At 44.0% G+C, this 19,349-nt stretch overlaps 1 protein-coding gene across 2 annotated transcripts in view; it reads left to right on the top strand.

Annotated features, from left to right (window-relative positions):
* Positions 1–19,349, top strand: part of CREB3L2 (cAMP responsive element binding protein 3 like 2) — an 80,465-nt gene that overhangs the window by 32,103 nt on the left and 29,013 nt on the right. For both annotated transcript variants that reach the window (XM_049821639.1, XM_049821638.1), the window contains exon 2: positions 11,539–11,755. In XM_049821639.1, coding sequence (XP_049677596.1) covers positions 11,539–11,755 — 217 coding nt within the window. The remainder of the gene's footprint in view (positions 1–11,538; positions 11,756–19,349) is intronic.

The following is a 19,349-nucleotide window of genomic DNA, read 5'->3' as shown; positions in this document are numbered from 1 at the left end:
AAGCATAGAGAAGTAAGCACACAACTTTGTTTTTTGTTTTTGTTTAAGACCTGGTCTTAGGATACAGATGTTTCCATCTACTGCTATTTTAGGTCCTGGACCTTAATCCAGTACCACTCCTATTTTATTTTTTTTTTATAAAGTTGACTGAAGTAATGTTTTCTGGCACAGTGACAAAAGACTTGTCACAGGAAATTGGAATACTGCCTCTCAAGTATGGGGTATCTTAAAATAATTTGTCTAGACGAATGCTACACATACTTTTGAGTATATATTTATTTGATCTTGTTCACATCCTGTCTCGTTTCCTTTCTCTCTACAGCTTTCAGTAGAGCTTCAAACCAAACTGGTCTGCCTTTGACAAGAGTAAAAACCAAGTGATCCCCACCACTCTTGTGGTGACATAAAATGAAATGCCTCTTTCCTCAGAGGGAAGGTGCCAAAGTACCAGTGCTGACGGAGGTACTGGACCATACAAAATGAGGTGCCAAAACGATTTCTGTGGGTTCCTGTGTGAATTTCGGCAGAGTTAAGGCTGTGCAAGTGCAGTGTGGGCAACTTGGGAGTATCCGTCTCGTGGTATGGAGGACCACAGGAGGCGACTTCAAAACTGAAGGCTTTTTGCTGTGGTATGGGTTTGGGCAGGGCTGGCTCATCCAAAGCAGCTCTAGTGTCACAGCTTCAGGTACAAAGTAGGAATGTTCTTCCCTGATGTTGTCATCATCAAGTATTACTGCTTTGCTCTCTCCCTTAGCTTTCTGGGGCAGTAGCTGGTTTGACATGAAGTGTGCTGCAAAGTTGCAAGCTGGAAACGTTTTGACAGTTTAGGATGAGAAGTCTTTGATTATACCTGCTGTTGGCAAAGTATCAGCTCTGTATGCATACACAGTGTTTTGGCTTAGTGCAAGTTTATGGGAAGGATGAGAGAGATGTCAGATCCAGATCAAAATCCAGGATGTTTCTACTGAAAGCAAGGTATAGGACTTATTTACTGGAATGGGGTTCTTTAATGTAGTCGTTTGTTCCACTGTCTGTTGAGATCACATGCTGGAACAGAATTTGACATCAAACTTTTTTAGTGCGTGGTACTTAATGTGTAACGCTTGGCGACAGCAGCACTGAACACAAAGTCCTGCCAGTGTTGTTTCTCTTTTTGCCCTGATAGTAGATATCTGTATGATAGAGGGGGCAGCAGTTTCTGCTGGGCAGGGTCTAAAACCCGTGGCAGCTAAGGTCATTGCTAGCCAAAGGCTGCTGATCCTTGAGCTCTGAATCAGGCAGGGGAGTTAATCTCCTGGGTAAGGTGATATGACCTAGGGATTTTTTCACATTTGTTTTGCAAAAGCACTCTATTTTTTATTTTTTTTTGCCTTCTCTTGTGCTCAAGCACATGTCTCTTTGAGTTCAAGAAAGGGTTATATATGCGTGGTGTGTTTTTTCTTTTTAAAACTTTACATGCATCTGCCATTTTAACCATTACGTCTATCAATGTTAGGCAGCATTTATAAAAGTTAATTCATATTTTCCATAATCAACTCAGGGAGTCTTCATGTAGGCACTTGAAGAGATAGTCTGACTCTTCAGAAATTAAGAGCACTTAAATAAACATTCAGGAGCTTAAGTTTGTGTGCTTTCTTTTCAAGCCTTAGCTTTCATGCTTCTACTCTTAAAAACAAATGAACAAACAAAAAATAACAGCAGACCCCCCCCCCCCCCCCCGCGTACTAAAAATAAATATGCAAAACAAAACCTACTAACTCTTTAGTGAAATAAAATGCCCAATCTCTCCTTAAGCTGCCAATACTGATAGTAAAGCCTTACTTATTTTATAATAACTGGAGAGCTTTAATTAAAGAGCCGAATTTTGACGGCTGGTGTGTAGGTTTGCAGCCAGCATTAGGAAAAAGAAGGAATGATTGCTACTGCAAGCTGGAACCCTGCCATTTATACTTTGCAGCCATTAAAGAAGTAACATTGTTGAAGACGAAAGCAACGATTTTTATTTTAAATGTCAAGTGTCCTGTCAGTCAGGAGTGGCAAGCCAGACCCTGCAGCGAGCGCTGCTGGCAGAGCAGAAGTTGTTGTTTCCTACCTACACTGCTCAGACTAATTTAAGATCCTCCTTTGAAAGATACTGGTTTGGTCCTCAGGGAGGGAGGCTGTTGCGAATGCTTTAAACGTGGAACAGCCGAGCTGGAGAGCATCTGCATTCTGCAGGAGGCCCCCTGCACTAATGGGAACTTGGATGAGAAATCACGATTTTGCTGGGCTCTCCTAATGACATCCTGGCACAGCGTGCCCACCGGGATGGTTATTGTTTCTGGGAGGTTGTGCCCATGGGCAGAGGCTGGCACTTTCAACTATTGATGAACATGTGGGAACTGTGATGAGACCTTGCAGGGTGAGCAGATGAGCAAACTGCCGCTGGCCTGCAAGGCAGGTTACAGCATCTCTGTTTTAAGTAACCATCCCTGGATTGCATGCTGCTAGCCATCCATGGGGAGGGGGTTTTGTCTCCATGTAGGCCAGCTGGACAGCCCCTGTGACTTCAGACTTCTGTCCCTGGTTATCCTTTCCTCCTTTCTGTTATATCCGTAAAGTCATCTGGGAGTTGGACTTGATGAACCTTATGGGTCCCTTCCAACTTGAGATATTCTATGATCTCTAAAATGGGTGCAAGACTAGTGGATTCTGTTTAAAATACAGGAATTGTGCTGGCTGTGCCCTTAACAAAGTGCTTATCTGTGTCCTTTGACAAGGGATGCTGTTACATGAGGACTGAGATTAATCTTCTTTGCTTTCCTCCCCTCCCATTTCCATGGTGAGGGAAGATAAATGAAACCAAGTGCAGTGCGCCCAAATGTTGTAAAACACTGCTGTAATGTTAAGATCTTTCTGTGTGCACTCGAGAAGAAACTGGAGTAACTGTTTTCTTTCAAAAGTGGCTGTAAGTTAAACCAGCTGTGCAACAACAAAATGTGTTATCCCTGCTGCCGAGCTCTTGGGCAGCAAACAAGACCATAAAAGCCCACTGGTGAATTTTAAAATTTGTACGCAAAGGTTTCAGCTTGTCTGAAAACTTTCTTTTGCTGCTTATTTTTTGGCTAAACACTGGGTAGTTACCCAGAAGACACTAGTTAGATGTAAAACTTGCGGTAAATGCAAGTTCCTTCTAAAGAGCCTGTGGGTGTACCTGGGGCATAACCCAGCAAATTAGTATTATCTCACAACAAATATTTATGACTGGCTTTGCGTGCCTGGAGCATAGCTGGGGCAAAAAAACCCCAAACAACTGGATCTATTCCTTTCTTCGCTAGATAATTTTTAATAACATAACTGTTCTTTTTAAGTATCTTGCCTGGGTGCCAAAAATCATCAGAGACACCAATGACTAAGTTTTGGAAGCTGAGCTACCCTCTCTGTCTAGGGTGAGTCACGCTAACTGGAGGTGGTGGGGAGAGGCTTGCCCATACTTTTGGTGGTTTGGAGGCTCGTGAAAGGCAGACCTGTCAGTCAGGCTTGTCTTGCAGCCTCTGCAGTCACTGGTGGTAAAGAATTGTGACCCTGCTGCTCACCAGGTGAAGAGAAGAGCATGGGGAGAAGTGATGGAGAGTTTCGGTTTTCTATGGTTCTGCTGCTCAAGCTGGCAGCCTGAGAGCTATGTACGAGACAAATGAAGTGCATACCAGTAAGCCTGGTGTAAGAGGCAAAAAAAATAAAGGGGGAAAAAAAATGTAGCTGAGACAAAAGAATGAATGCATCTGACCTGAGAGCATAATCCAGACGCTTGCTTGCAACACAGAATTAATAATGTATTTTGAGGTCTCAGCCAGGGACCCAGATGGGGGGAGCCTTGTTGAAGAGCTTCCAGCTAGCTGACTCACCGTTCTGGTGCTCTGGCCCCCGAGACTCACTCCTCTCCGAGTTTGGCTCTTTTGGGGAGAGGGTGGGAAATAGCAAAACATGCACCCAGCCTATTGAAAACTTAGACTAGATCCAAGAACTATGCACTGGGGGAAGGGCAGGAGAATGTGAGAAGGATTTTCCTATTTTATATGACTCCAAAGAGGCTTGGGCTAGGAATGAGCAATGGCATCCTTTTCTCTGCTTGCAGACAGTGGGCTTAAGAGACACTGAACTTCAGGGTTGTTTCTCACCCTTGCTTCAACTGCACAAGGGCTTCTGGTTTTTGTTGGTTTTTCTTTTCTTTTTTTTTCCACCCATATTTAGTCCTAGTTATTGTAGAGTTTAATTTTGGTTTTAATTCTCTTTTTAAATCCAAAGTACTTTTTTCTTGGGGGGGTGGGGGGAGTGGAGATGGGGGTGGTGTTAAGGAAAGTGAAAGAATATTTTGGAACAAGGAAAGGCCTTGGAAAGGCCACAGTTCTTGAAAACTCCCCCCGATTAGTTAAAAATAAATACATCTCTTCTTTGTTGGTTGTGGGCTGGAAATACTTGAGCGTTTGCAGTGGAAGTGTGTGCATGCATGTGTGCATAATGGAGTGGATTATAAGATTTGCTCAGCATGAACTTCAGCAATTCCAGCTGTGTAACCTGAGCAAGTTGGGAAGATGTGCAGATTTAATTACCATGTAAATCTATTAGCTCTGAATTTCCTGGCATTTGTTTTGCTGATGACACAACCTGAATGTTATTAACTTTGTGGATTTTTTTTAATCTGTCCAATTTTTTTTTTTTTTTTTTTTTGTGCTTAAAATGAGTAATTGCTGGTGTGAGACTCCAAATGATCGTATCTTTGTTATGGTGGATCTCTTTGCTGTTTTCAAATAACAATTTCATGTTACTCTTCATACCCTCCCGCAAATGAGGCAATTTCAGTGTAGTTAATGACCAGAGAGTAAAGAATTTTACAGTGAAGTAAAATAATTGAGCAACTATTTCTTGGTGTCTTGGTTTTGATTTTTACACTATAGAAGATAAACACCTAGAAATCTGAGGTTCCCTTTGTTTGCCCTTGGCAGGTACTTAAGCCAGCATCATGTAAATCTCTCTGCTGTGTTATCAGCATGTTTTAGGCATGACTTGGGGGGACTGTTTACAGTCCTCAGTCTCTCTGTTCTCTGCTGTGGCTGCATCTTAGACTTTTCTCTTGCCATCAGAAAGCTCTTCCAGCTATTTTGGTCCTCCATCAGGCTGAGAGTGAGAATCTCTGTGTTCTATTTAAGAGTAAGCAGTCAGATGTGCCTGCAGTCGCATGCTTAATGCTGTGGTCTGTCCAAGGGCTCTCTTGGCAAATCAGATTTCAGCTATTTCAGGTGTGGTTGCATTAATTTTTTTTAAATATTCACTGCCAAATACAGTTGGTGTCCCCCCCCCCCCCGCAATTAATAAAGGTAAGCACCCTGGTATATCAAACTGTATAGGGTGCAGCCTTCTGCTCTTCCACTCTTTCTCCCTGTGGGGATGTTGGTGAATGACTCTGTGGGCTTGGTCTTATCTCTCTTTCAGCCCCCATCTTTGGAATCAATCTTAGGGAAAAATACTGTATTGCTGCCAGGGTGTCCTTCATTTCTCACCCTTGTAAGAGCAATGCAGCAGGAGCTTGGATCTGTGCCTCATAACAGTGATGTATCAATGCACCCCATGCCAGCTCTTCTGTCCCCTGCAGGGCATATGTGAGTGAATTGCAGAGTGAGGCTCCATCAGTAGCTCTTCTCAAAGCTGACAAAGATGGGTACCATGCGATACAAGCTGGCTGAGTTTGGAGAAGGGTGAGTGGTGGCCAGCTTCTCTGCTGCAAACATAAGGGATTTCTGGAATGGGAAGAAGTTGAGAGAAGAGATGTACCTGAAAATCTGCACAATTTGTGTTTGAATCTCTGAAAGTTAGCTGATTCCTGAGTGCCAGTGAGTACTAAGAACAGTTGTCTTGGTTGTTGGAAGCTGGTGCACACTGACACCTCCAGTCCATCACCAAAGAACTTGGAACAGGAAAGTCAACAGCAGCACCAGCAACATGTCTGGGAAGAAAACACCTGCCTTGAGAAAGCTTTTTAACCTGTGCCTTGGGGTTTAACTTCGGGGCTGGGCATGCAGAAAGTCACAGACTTCTCTGCTGTGTTGTCATCATTGGTAGGCTGGTGTGTGCAGTCCTCTATGAGCAGCATCTCTAGGCATGGTTCTTCATTAGCTAAAAAGGGCAGGTCTCTGCTCCAAGCCCCTATGGGTAGATGCTGCACTTGCAAACCCAGGCAGAGCTGATGGTGATGTACGTGATGCCTCTTACAGCTCTTGCCATGCAGTCAAGTCTAGAGCTCAACCCGTGAAGGTTGACCAGCACGTATGTGCCATCTTTAACAACTGGCACCTTGCCTGGATGCCCCAGAGCTTGAAGCCTTTTGATAGCAGCTGTGACTCCTACTGAGACCTCCGCAGCTACCATATAAGCAGCTGCCAGATGTCTGTGAAACGTGTGCTTACTTCCTTGAAAAGGAGATGGTATCTCCATGTAGCCACGCTCCTTGATCTGTTTGATGCTATTAACTAGAAATGCTGCTATCTTTTGTGATATTTTGGGGTTTTATCTCCTATGCACCTTTGTTTATGCGAACCACAAAGAGCTGCTGAAGAAATTATTAGCTTTTCTCTCTGTTATCTTAATGTGGGAGGAAATTGAGGGGGGGAAGGCGGGGGGGAGGGGGATTCATGCCTGTGGTGCATGTTTACTTCCCCATGGTTGGGGGCTGGTTTGTGGTCTCCCCTTTCTCCGCTCTTTCCTCATCTCCTTCAGGAGCACTGCCTTACACATTACGTGGACTCTGATTCCTTTGATCCCCTTGCCCCCCACCCCCTATTATTGCTACTCAAACCTAACAAGAGATAAGTATCAGGCAGTTTTGTCCCTATGGGTAGATGGTGGGCTTCATTTTTATCCCATGAGTGCCTGTTGGGTAAGAAGGGGTGCTTCCACCTTGGCAGTTCATCTTGTGGAGGGGGATTGATCCCTCCAGGATGGGGAGACCTCAGGGTGAGCCAGGAGGGAGCTATTAACTTCCAGGAGGGGAATATCCTGAATTTGTGGGTGGTTCTCACCCCAGCATGTTGCACGTAGGCTGCTTGGAGAGCAGGGCTTGTTTTGCAGAGTGCCAGGGTGCTGCTGCTGCAGCTGCCCTCCGCGGTGGCTCTGCTGGAAAGGGTGGGTTGTGCCCCTACAGTGTGTGGGACTTGCAGCCGATGCAGTGTGTTTTCCAGGCTCAGCAAAGCCTGCCACTTCTTTAATAATTTAAATATAGTTATGAAGTGTCACGTGGGGCTCTTGACTTTTCTTCATTCCTTTGTTAGTGAGTTCTTAGAAAGTCAATTTTCTGAACATGACTCTCATTTTTAGTCATGGTAATGTCACATCTTTAGACAGCTGGGGCTAGTGGTGCTCTCATCTGGCTTTAAGTCATCTGGTGAAGAAGTCAGCACTGCCACGCACCTAGCAAAGCCTGAGTCTCTGTTTTACTTCAGAGATGTTCATTTCATCAGACAAAAAAGAAAAAAAACACACCACCTCATCCCTTAGGCAGATCTGGAGAAAAGGGCCTTTGTCTGGCAGGAACAGGCAGATGCTGTGGAGGGCTACAGCCCGTGGCCCAGCTGGTCTGCAGCCAAATACTACTTTCGAAGAGCTATCCAAAATCCGCTGCGCACCAGGATAGGAGAGCTCTCCTCTGTTTGCTTACCGTGGGGGTGATGTCTGTAGGTGTTTTATGTTCCCCAAAAGCACTCAGGTTATAGGCAGGAGCAAATGTCCAACCAGATTGGTGGTGAAACTGTGGGGCTGCAACGTACCTTCTCTCTGTAAACAGGAGTGTTGCTGTTTTGTTTATCTTTTTAAGGTTCTGGGGGAAGGGGAAGCAGAAGATAAGGTTTCGTCTGTCCTAAATCCATGACTTTTTGCAGAGGTTAAAATCCCAGCTGAACACATCCGTTTGCTATGTAGAGAGAATAGTTTAATAATTCAAGCAGACTCCTTGTACCAACACATGTCTGCAGTTAGTGCTGTGACTGCCAGCGGGATGTGAGGCTAGCAGGAAGCTGGCAACAGAGCTGTCTACAGAGGTATTAAAAACAAAAAAAGAAAAGAAGAAAAAAAAGGCGTATTTTCAATGCAAGTGTTCTTTTCTCTTTTTTTTTTCCTAAAGGTGAACTCTCTGTGTGAAAGATACCAAGCTGAAAGCCACAGACAAAGAATTTCTTTCTTTTGTAAGCAAATATGTATACAGGTTCTATGGGTAGAATTCTCAGTTTCCTCCCTAAATTGCCCTTTCCTGTTCCTGAGTGCAGGAGTAGTTGCTGCCATATCAGAATTGAAGGTTATTCTGTGGCTTTCCAGCTCTTGAAGTGGCTGATGACCACTCTGCAGAAGTAGAGAAGGGAGCACGGAGAGGAGGAGGAGGAGGGTTGGCAATGGGAGAACATGCTATGGAAAGACAGAGGGAGCAGCTTAGGTGTAGGTGGAAGTTTGAGGAGCTGGGGGCCTAACTGCTCCCGGATGGTTTCTGCTGTAGCTGCTGCTCAGATGCCTTTTCTTTTTTAATTCTCTAGGCAAATGGAGCCACTTTCAATGAGACAATTGTTTTCTTAAGGAAATAATAATAAAAAAAGAATTAAAGCAAACTAGCTTTAAGCATTCACTGTATTAGAGATGTGTGTAACATATGAAAGATTCCTGTAAATCAAGTGATGGTGGTTTTTGTAATCACCGAGTGAGAAGAAGTCCAGATCCCTAAAATTCTCTGTTTCCAGAGTTAGGTAGCTGTGCAGTCTGACCTGCAGTCTGATCTGAGTCTTCTCTATTGACTGGTATTCAAATTTGTATCACAGACCATTAAAAATATGATTAAAAATTATAATGAAACTAGAGAATAATTTTAAAAATCGATTGACCATTTATTTGTTCTCAGACAATTCTGTTGTAAATGCAAATTCTTTTCTTCCTCACAGCTTGCTGCTTTGCAGCTGCATGTGAAAGGAGAAAGCACAAATGTTGATGAACATGTTGAACATCCTTTTCCACCCCAAGGTCCTCTTTCTCTCTAGTTTGGGGAAGTTGAATGTTTGTTTCCTTCTTTGCTTTTCCTCAAGCGGTTTTAGGAAAATTCCCCATTCAGAAAGGGGAAAAAAAAGAAAAAAAAAATCTAATGTACCTAACTTTAATCAAATGGAAGAAGTAAAATAACATTTGATATGAATTTTTTCCATATCAAAGCAGTAATAGACAGAAGGCTAATAGAAATCTTTATTTGTGAATTTGCCAAAAATAGCTGAGTAGCTGTGGTCATTTTGTCTTTCAGTTGAGTCTGTTAAATTAGAACATCTAAGTAGTGTCAGACTAAGTCAACACTTAGGTATGATATTTTCAAGGATGACATCCTCAGATTGGATGATGCTGATGATGAAGTAGCTGTGTGTAGAAACCAGGGTACAAATATTGTAGCAGCCCTATTTCAGCATCTGCTAGTCGTCAGTCAGAATAATGCATGCAAGAATTAGAAAGAGGGAAATGTTCTAACCAGCTTTAGGAAGATATGCAAACAAATATAATTGACTCTCATCATTAGCCCAAATGAAAAGAAGTATGTAGGCTGTGGGGAAAAAATTGTCCCTAAGAAAGGCACTGTTTTTTAATAAGTTCATCCTTGACTTCTGTCGTGGTTGGGAAGCGTTTCTGTCCTCGTTTACACTTTAATGGCTGCCTACCTTGTTTTACTCGGTGTCTTTATTGATGCACTAGGGTGTTCAACTAGTCTTGAGCATCCTTTTCTTTCTTCTTTGCATAGTGGGGAATTGCAGTTTATACTTTTATCCTTTCAGGTGTTGGGAGGCAGCCCTGGATGTGAAGTGCTAGCAAGTCCTTGGGTATCAAAATTAAAATAAATAAGGCTTTCTAAGGTAGTCATGACCCTCTTGCTGAGTCATCTGAGAGTTTGTTTAGTAGTGTTATCATTTAAAGTAAGTAAATATGAGGCTACAAATCTGTTTTGCCATTTGTAAAGGCTTTACTTCAGCTAGCTTGCTATTCCAGCATAGCAACTGTGGTCCTTTTTTTATTGCCTTATGTTTAGTAAATATTTTCTTTTCCTGAGTGTCAGTCAGAATTGACTGAAGCCTTATTAATTTTGAAAGAAGGCACAGTTAGCATTCGTGAGCATCTTGGAAGAGGCGCTCAAACTTCCAGGGGACTGTGAGAGCCGGCTGTGCTCAGTGTTTTCCAGCATCAGGCTTCAAGGCCACAGGTGCTGCTGGAGCTGTGAAATGTGCGTGCATGGGGCTGCGAGCACACCGCTTCCCTCATGGGTTTATACAATATTGACTTGTTTGATTCTTAATTTAGCCTACAGGAAGCCAAATCTTGAATTCAGTGTTTGTTTCTGCAGGAGAGAGCAAGATGAAGAGCCAAGATCAATACTGCTTGCAAAAACAGAGCAAATCAAACAGACTTAGACTTTTGTAGGATCATGCCCCAATCGACAAAGACTCCTATATAAGATGGTAGATAATGCCTGATTGTTTGGAAAAGCTCGTTACAATTCCTTGTACAAATATTTTTGTACAAAAATAGAATTCTTTGCGAGAACGAGATAAGCAGGAATGCTTTCTTGCAATGCAGTTTCTTGGTCTGTCAAAGATGTAGTCTTCTGACGTTGGAAACAAAACCAAAAAGAGATGCAGAGTTTTTGGCTATTGATGGGAACTGCATTGGTGTCTCAAGGAAGTAGATCACAAGATTTGGTTTGTGCTCATTTTGAATAAGAAAGAAACATAAAGTTATCCTACTACATACAGCTGTAACATGCGCTGTCAGTGTAATGAATTAAGTGTAATAGATAAAGTGGTAATTAGTACTGGTTGTCAGGAGCTTTAGCTCTGGAGCCTAGAAGCTGGATATGGGCTTTAGTCCTAGATGGAATGTGACTTCTAAAATAGATAGAAAATCAACCAGGAAACCCATTTTATAGCAAATGCATTAATTGCTTGGCTGGGGACATGCATGGACCAGTTTTCCTAAGAGTGTGCTGTATGTTCTGTTCAGCCAAAATAGTCATGTGGTGTCAGAGTCTGTGTCTGAGTGCATTTCCTTTTTCTTCTCTGCTTCAGTGAACGTTAACCCAATATATTCTATTCCACACACAGAGTGTTCTGGTGATAAATCCTGCAGTATCTTTCACACTGTCTGAGTGAAATGTGCTTTCCCATTTTTAGTGGCATGCTGTAGTGAGTACCTTTGAGGGGGGAAGGCTGCTTCAGGACATGACTACCGTGCTTCTATTTTCCATTTTCATTGCAAGTTAATCACAAGCTCTTCTGTTATAGTGTATGCCACTGAGAGGACTTTTGTTCTAGCTTCAGCTCTTCAGCTTGAAGTAGTGATTGGAGTAGGAGGTCGTTAGGCAGGGCTGGTAGATCCTGCTGCTGACTGGCACAGACGCCCGGTGCAGATACTGGAATTGTTCTGATCAATGCTCTCCTGTTGTTGGCATGACAGACAGGCAAGGAGATAAACTTTTTCCCCCCGTTTTTATCTCCACAGCACTTCACAGAGTTTCTGGATGAGTTTTCACCTGATGTCCTAGGCCAGCTCTTGAATGATCCCTTCTTGTCTGAGAAGAATGAAATAATGGAGGTGGAACTGTCTCCAGCGTCCCCAGCACCCCTCATCCAGGCAGAACACAGCTACTCCCTCTGTGGGGACTCTCGACCCCAGTCTCCCTTGACCCACATCTCGACCGATGACAACTTTAATGAAGGTACTATGCACTGAGCCCTTGTTCATTTGTCGTGATGATGCAGTAATGAAATGTTCCTGGTGGCATGATGATGCACTAGGGCTGCACGTGAATGCTCATTGCCAATTGATATAACTACAATGAAATCACAGAAGAGATTTGTGTAACTCTGCAGGCACTGTGAATAAAGAAACTTGTCTATAGACAGGGAAATTGTGCTCAGCAGAAGTTACTAGGTTTGCACAGTTGGTTGTTAGGAAAATCATTTTCACCATTAGAGTGGGTCAGACATTTGAACAGGTGTCCAGAGAGGCTGTGAAGTCTTCATCTGTGGAGATATTCAAAGCTGAGCTAGGTGAGGCCCTGAGCAACCTGATCCAAACTGGCCGTACACTGAATGAGGAGTTGGGCAAGATGGTCTCCAGAGGTCCCTTCAAAGCTACATAACTTCAGGTTTAATAAAAACAAACCAACCAACCTTTTAAACTACGCTTATTTTTCAGTAGGGAGTATCTGGAGCTTTCTGGTATCCCAAAATGAAAACCAGGTCATCGTATTTATGTTTCTAAATACACGCGTAGGAATGTAACTTCAGGTGCTGTTCCAGTCTTGCTGAACCTGTCTTGCTGAAGTCCTAGGGTTTTTTTTCCTTTTTAGAAAATAAAAAAAAAGGCAAAGGAAAAAACATAATGCCCATGAAGAAGTTATCGGTGACCTTCTGAAGACATAACTGCAATTTTATAGATTATGTGGTTGTAGGAAATGGTGATGTATAGAAAATAATGAAAACCAACAGCAGTTTTTAGCAGTTATTTTTAATTCAGCAGTTATAAACATCTGGAGGGGGGAAAAAAGGGAAATGCAGGAATGGTGGGAGGAAGAGATCCAATCTGCTTGTTCTGGTGTGAAGATGCCTGCTGGGAGGAAGGGGAGTTCAAGATAAAAGCTGGTGGTTGGTGGAGGAGCAAGGCCATGAATATCTGGTAGCTATTAGGAATAATCACCATGGCAGACTTTGACTCCTAATAATTGGCTTATGTCTTCAACGTTAGCTTTACAGTGAAAAGCAGTAGAATACTAAGCTGCATCACAATAAAAGGGAAAGAGATTAGTGCTTATGTCTAAGCATTAACAAGCTAAGCTGTTTATGAAGATCCACCAGGACATGAGTTTTCAAAGGCTGACAGTTTTGTAGTCCAAAGCACTCTGTTAAAACAAGATGCGTTCTGTTAGAGATTTCACAAGAGGACAACTAATAAAACCTGTGAGAAGGCTTTTCAATGTGGGGCAGGGTTTTTGGAGATGTTCTTGAAACATCAGCTACATAAAACCTTCCCATTTTATATTTCCTAACTGTTTTATGTGTTTATTTTTAAGTTAATACACACAGAAAATATTAATTGTGGCAGGAGAAACAAACAGAAGAAACTTCGGAAACGAAGCTTCTCTGGAAGTTAACAGGAAGAAGCTTCAAACTAGGTTAAAAGTGAGGGGAGTTTCCTTTGGGGAAAAATCCTGAAGAAATTCATACTGCTGAGACCACTGGGTAATTAATAGAGCTTTAGTCAAATGATGTTTTAAAAAGCCAAGGAACATTAACAAGTGAGGTTAAAAATAGAAAATGAATGGAAAGCATTTCATCTTCTGTTCACTCTGCAGAGTGTTTCATAACAGAGGAGGAGGAGGAGGAGGAGTTGTGCTTGGTGTTTGGGATTTTATTTAATCTTAACCCTGGAATCACGCTCACGACCTTTCAATACCTATTGACTTCAAAACAGTGAAGCTCAGAGGAATACTTGAGGAAACTGCAGAATTACAGTTAACATGGCTGGTTGATAGATATTCAAAGGCATCACCCTGATGATTTTTCAGTCCTTGAGTCCATGGGAGCAGGAGAGGGGGATTTTGTGGGTGCCAGTACTGCAGGGTTTGACACTGGAGATTAAAAGCATCTTGGTTGTTAGACAGGGGAGGTACACAGTGCTCCTGACAACTCTGATGAATGCCAGTCCCCTCGGTGGAGTAAGGGGACAGATGCTGGGAGCATCTGTGTCCTTTTGGGAAGCAGGAGGTAAAGGGTGCAGAGGGGGAGGTCCATGTGCTCCAGCATGATCTCCCACTGCTGAGGAACTGGGAGTGGTTTTGTGGAGTGGCAGGGGCTGAGAAATGAGGTTGGCTGAGGGGCTTACGTAAAGAACGTGCAAAAAATTTACATTCTCCAAATAACCGTTGCACTGGGCAGATTGGTGAGCTCTTAACAGCTGTTGTGTTTTGATGGTTTTTCCATGGTGAGGCTTCATGATTCTGCAGGACCCTGGAGTTGCAGGACTGGGAGTAGAAGCAGGCTAGTGAGGAGGCTCACGTGTGACACTTGCATGTGTGTGTGCATGCGTGCTGTGGACACACGTGCTGTGGACCTGCGTGCCTGCAGTCACCAGCAGTGTGAGGAAGAAGAGGATGGCACAGAGCAGTTAAGCTCATTCTGAATGCTGTTTCAGAGCTTTGCCCTTAGATCTAGAGGACTAAGGGCCTGGTGGTGTGCACAGAGCACGTGGCAAACAAGCTTTGTTCTTGCTTTGCAGCGAAGTCGGTAACGTGATGTTTCTTCTCCGTAACTCTTGGCAGTTGTCCTGGCAATGACCGCTGACGGGTTGCTTTCCAGGGTGTACAAAAATGCCATCCCCTCCTAGGCCGGTGGGTGTTTATGGGCAGGCAAAGGCGGGGGAAATGTGAGGAGGGGGGAAAACCCAGGATTTTCTAGGGCTAGGCCCCTCAGCCCATGTGGCTAGTTAATGCCTACTGGGAAATGGCGGCTGTTACGGGTCTTATTGTCGCCGTCACACCAGCAGTTACTCTGTTAGCATGACCTGGAGCTGCAGACTCCTTTCAGCAAAGTTAACTTTTTGGGTGCCATGCGCTGGTGTATACTGAGATGCAAGCTGGCTCCCCGTGTCACTTTTAACTCGGTCCGTGTTAATTGTGTAGCGCTAATCAGCTGCTGAGCCCTCGGGTGCCGTTTCTGTGCCAGGAGCTGGCAGGTGGCTGCCGACCTCTCTGCTGGCCAAGCCTGCCGGCGAGCGGTACGCTGCCAGACGGAGGCCGCCTGCCGTGAGGGGGGACGGGGGGTGGCTTGTACCACACGAGTCTGGTGTCCTAAAGGGAAGCGTACTTGTCTGCCTTTAAAAATAGCCCTAAAACCTCAAGTTTGCTATCGTGGTGACAGGCCTGTTGGAGGGGCAGGAGCGATGCTTGGGGGTGCCCGGCCCATCCTGGGGCAGGGTCCTGCCGGCTGTGTGGGCCCAGGGTGACCCCAGCTGTTGGTCCCAGCCCTGTGGTGCTGGCACCGGTGTGCTGCCATAAGATCAAGGTCCCACCAACCGGTTTTCCCCAGTTAGTCACTCTTCTGACTTCACTGTATTGAGGGTATTTCCGCAGCCTTGTGCAGAAGAACTTTTTTGAATAGTCGCAGGTTGTTGCTAGTGTGGGGTCTCTGAACGCGTCAGTCCCTAAATCTCCAGCCTATGAAAGCATTGGCCAGAGTCACTATTTTAAAGCAGATGTGAGCAAGATGTCTGGCATTTAGTTGTTTGTTTTTTTCCCTCCTTAGAATCTATTCTTATATTCAGTTTTGCATAAACTTTTAAGACTAAAGATACTAGAGATATTTATGGGCCTGACTTGCTTGCTTGCAGCTGGCTGATCGCGTGCTTTTGTTTGCCTGAACTGGTGAATAAGGCACCTGGCCTGGGGAGGACTCCAGGCTGGAACATGAAAAAGGAGGCTGCATCCCAGGTACCGATGAGCCACGCCAGTTGCACTGCCGTTTCTTTCACAGCAGGTTTCCACTTTCTAGTTGTGAGCCCTGGGTATTTTGAGACAACTGCAGAGTAGCTGCGAAGAAGCACAGCGGGTAGTTGTGAAGTGGAAAATGCTTCTTGGAAGGAAATGAAGGTGGGAGGGGAGGCTGGGAATAGGGCTGATGGGTAAGGGAGACCTTTTGCTGCACATCAGGGCCTTTTGGGGCACAGGTTCACTTCTGACAGTTGTAAACGGTTAGGGAAAAAAGTTTTATTTTCTATTACAGCTGGTGCATGTCTGTCTTCACTTTTCCAGTCTTTGTAGCCTTTTGGAAAGGGAGGCCTGTGGATCGGACAGCCGGCAGCAAGGCAAGAACCAAGTTTCAGCAGGGACTATGGTTAGTCTCCTGTGTGACTTGAGATGCGAGCTTAGGGTCCTTGCCTGCCCTCCGATGCTTCATCTTGTCAGCCATAGGCACAAACTTTAGGAGAGTGGCTGCTCCTTGTGAGAGATGTGTGAGATCCGTAGGGGAGAACCAAGTACAAGTAATACTGAGGGGCTGGTGCGCAGCAGGAACGTGGAGGCAGAGGCTGCAGCGTCTGTGTGAGGCTCTTCATCCTCTGGATCAGCTCAAGTGATAGAGGTTGGTTTGCAGTGGGCATGTGTTTGCTCTTTGTGTGTGTTTTTTAGCTTGTGAGCCTGGTGGGGCTCAGACAGTGGAGAGCTGACTAGTCATTTGTATGGTTTCTCTCCTCAAAATGTGGCCAGGTGGCTGGGTGCGTTCCCCTGAGGGCTCTGCTTTTGAGACTAGTCTTGGTCCCCACCTGCCCCTCCTGTTCCTGCTTTCCTGCTCAGGAATGCTTTGAAGTTACTGTTGGATTTGAAGTGGCTTGTCTTGGCTAAAGGTTTGACAGACTGATTGCAGAAATGGTATGTTTCTATTTTATGCTTAGCTGTGCCAAAACTGGGGCTGGCCCTAGAATATAACCTGTATTGTTACTGGGTTTTTTACTGCTGAGGTTATTTTTTCCTGTAATGTGCTTTTAAAACCCAAATTTTCCTTTTAAGCTTCAACTCTTATCTCCCCACATGGTTTGGAAAAGAAAAAAACGAACAAGCAAGAAACCCAAAACAAACAAAACCCCGAAAATCATTGTATATGGCTCCCACTTCTCCAGGGCAAGTAGCCTGTCAACGATAAATCCAGCCCTCATCTCAGGCAGTGCTTTGTACAGGAAAATGCTTGCTTATGTATGGAGTCCACAAGCAGTAATCAATGTCACATGCTGTCTCTTAACATAGAGGCACCTGTGGGCTTGAGGCTCAGGGTGGTCTTCATATATTTTATATGTATACATATATATACAAACATATAATGTATGTGTATATATATAAGTCATAACATATTTGTTATGTATAGTAGGTTATATTATATATCCTAATTTTATTTTTTTTATATAGGCTCTGTAAATAGAGAGGGTTGCATTGTCCTGCTTCTGTCTGTTTTTCTCCAAATACTGAATCAGTGAAATGTGAACAATGAACATGGAACCTCCTCTGCCCTGACTTTAAAGAAAATGGAACTGGACAAAGAAACTCACTTGTGTTTTGAAAAGATGCTGTCAAAGCCATACTGATAACTTTTGTGAGCACATTCCAATGCAACTTTTTTTCTGTGTGGGTTTTTTATTTTTGTGTGTTTATTTAGGAAATGAGGAGGAAGCCGTTCGGTCATGAGAGCCTGTATGTGGGTGATTTTTATGTGGAAGGGTAGCAGTCAGTCCTTGTCAGCATCTGCAGTTTTTAAGGATGAGAAGACTTTTGAACTTTTACACGTCCAAGGTCCAAAATCTCAGTAGGTCACTCTGAATCAAGCCTGTAACTTCTACTTGGGCAGGAGTGTGTCTGAAAAATGTCAGTTTTGATTTAGAGGTGGGCATTTTGGTGCTTACTTATGCTTACTGTTAATAATTGACAACTTTATTTGCAGTCAGACCTCCTTTAGCTTCCAGTTCCACGTATGAAATCTCTTTATGGCCTTTGTTCCTGCTGGAGTAAAGAACCATCTGCTCTCAGAAACCTCTTTCCCCAGGTGTTTGTAGGCTGTGATTAAGTTCCCTCTTGATTTCTGCTTGGATACAGTTTAAATGAACTGCACTTCCTTGGTGTTTCCCTACAGGGGCTCTCTTCTGGACATTGAGCTATTGCAGTTCCTTTCTAAACAAAGGGACATTTGCAGTTCCTTTTCAAAACTCTGTGTCAAGTGACCACAGGAGCTGATTTTGCAGGAATAGTTTCCCTAATGATGCATCTTAGGGGAATGTTCCTCCTACTTCCAGTCCTGCTGTTTCTGAAACCAGTGATCTCATTCTCTCCGTAGTATTGCACTGGGAGTTCATGCTCACTTAGTTATGTGCTGTGAGCATCAAGTCCTTTTAACGTGTGTCAAAGCCTGATTGCTGCCATAATAGATATATGCCTTCACAACATCCACATGGGGTGTGGGGAGCAAAATACAGATAGATGAGAGAGAACTGTTTTATTTGAACACAGTGCTTCTGTGGATAATTTTCACATATCTTTAAAAAAACAAACAACCAAACACAAAACATAGTCTTTTACAGGACATTTAATAGTATCAAGCTTTAAGGCTGTAAATGCAAGCTACCATCTTAGTCTGTGCCTCACTCCCATATATATAAAAGCCAATGCTATAAAAATAACATTTTTCTACCCCTAAGCAAAATAATCAAAAACAGGGACAGTATCCCAAGTGATAGCTAAGCTTGTGTAAAGTCTTAGTCTGAAGGGATGTTAAAGCAGAACCTCTAACCCCAAGACATCTCCTGGCTGGTTGTATGTGACAAGATGATTCTGACTGAAAACTGTCAAATTCTCTGCAGGAAAGAGGGTATTGACCCTGATTGTTTAGGTATGGGAGAACAATGTGTCCTTGTTTCTATCTTAATAACTTTTGATAGTGGTACAAATAATCTGTGGGTTTTAGATGGACTCCATGCCACTCAAAGGGGGGTGCCGGTGTGACTGGTGATCCTTTGTTAGGAGAAAGGCTACTTCTGCTGTGCTTTGTGATTACTGTGTATTGCTGCTGCTCATCTTTGCCCATTTATTTAATTTTCCCTTCCTGGCACTTTAAAAAGGACCCCAATGTTTGGTAGTCAAACAGTATCTCCTTTGTCAAGGCTGTTTCGAGGGCTTCGGTTTCATTATTTGCGGTGGGAGTGTGTGTGCACGCTGGGAGGGGGAAATGCCATCTGGAAAATCTGTAAGAGAAACTGTTTGTCGATGAATGTGGGCTCTCACCTCATGGAGGAGAAGGAGGGTAGCAGCAGTGGCATTGGAGTTCAGCATTTCAGGCATGATAAACAGGGCTTGTGTCTGCCATGGTGTGTTACGTGAGCCCAGAGCTGGGCACTGGGAACAGTGGAAGCCCAGAGGGAAGACAAGGAAGCAGTTATTCCTCCAGAAAGGTCCAACTTGCCTTTGGGAGGCTGGAAAGGCTCAGACTGCAGAGCTGGGGTCGCTGAACTTCCCTGCGAGGAGCATGTCCAGCAACACTCCCAGAACCTGTGCATCAGCAGAGGCCCTTTTGGGTACGTGGTGAGGTGTTTCTGCCGAGAGAGAGTGAGCAGCCATTTCCCCTGCAATCAAGTTGTGAGCCTCTTCCAGGAGTTGTTTTTCCCTTGCAGTTAGCCAGCTCCCAGTTTGCAGCTGTATTTCTGCGGTGTAGAGCTCGTAAGCACCCTTGGATCCTGCTGCTAGATGTATAGGGGTGGCAACCTGAGAGGTAGGATCC

The sequence above is a fragment of the Accipiter gentilis genome, chromosome 18 (assembly GCF_929443795.1).
Source record: "Accipiter gentilis chromosome 18, bAccGen1.1, whole genome shotgun sequence".
NCBI classification, from domain to species: Eukaryota; Metazoa; Chordata; class Aves; order Accipitriformes; family Accipitridae; genus Astur; species Astur gentilis.
The sequence above is the reverse complement of the archived record's forward strand: the minus strand, read 5'-3'. Positions and strand labels throughout refer to the sequence as shown.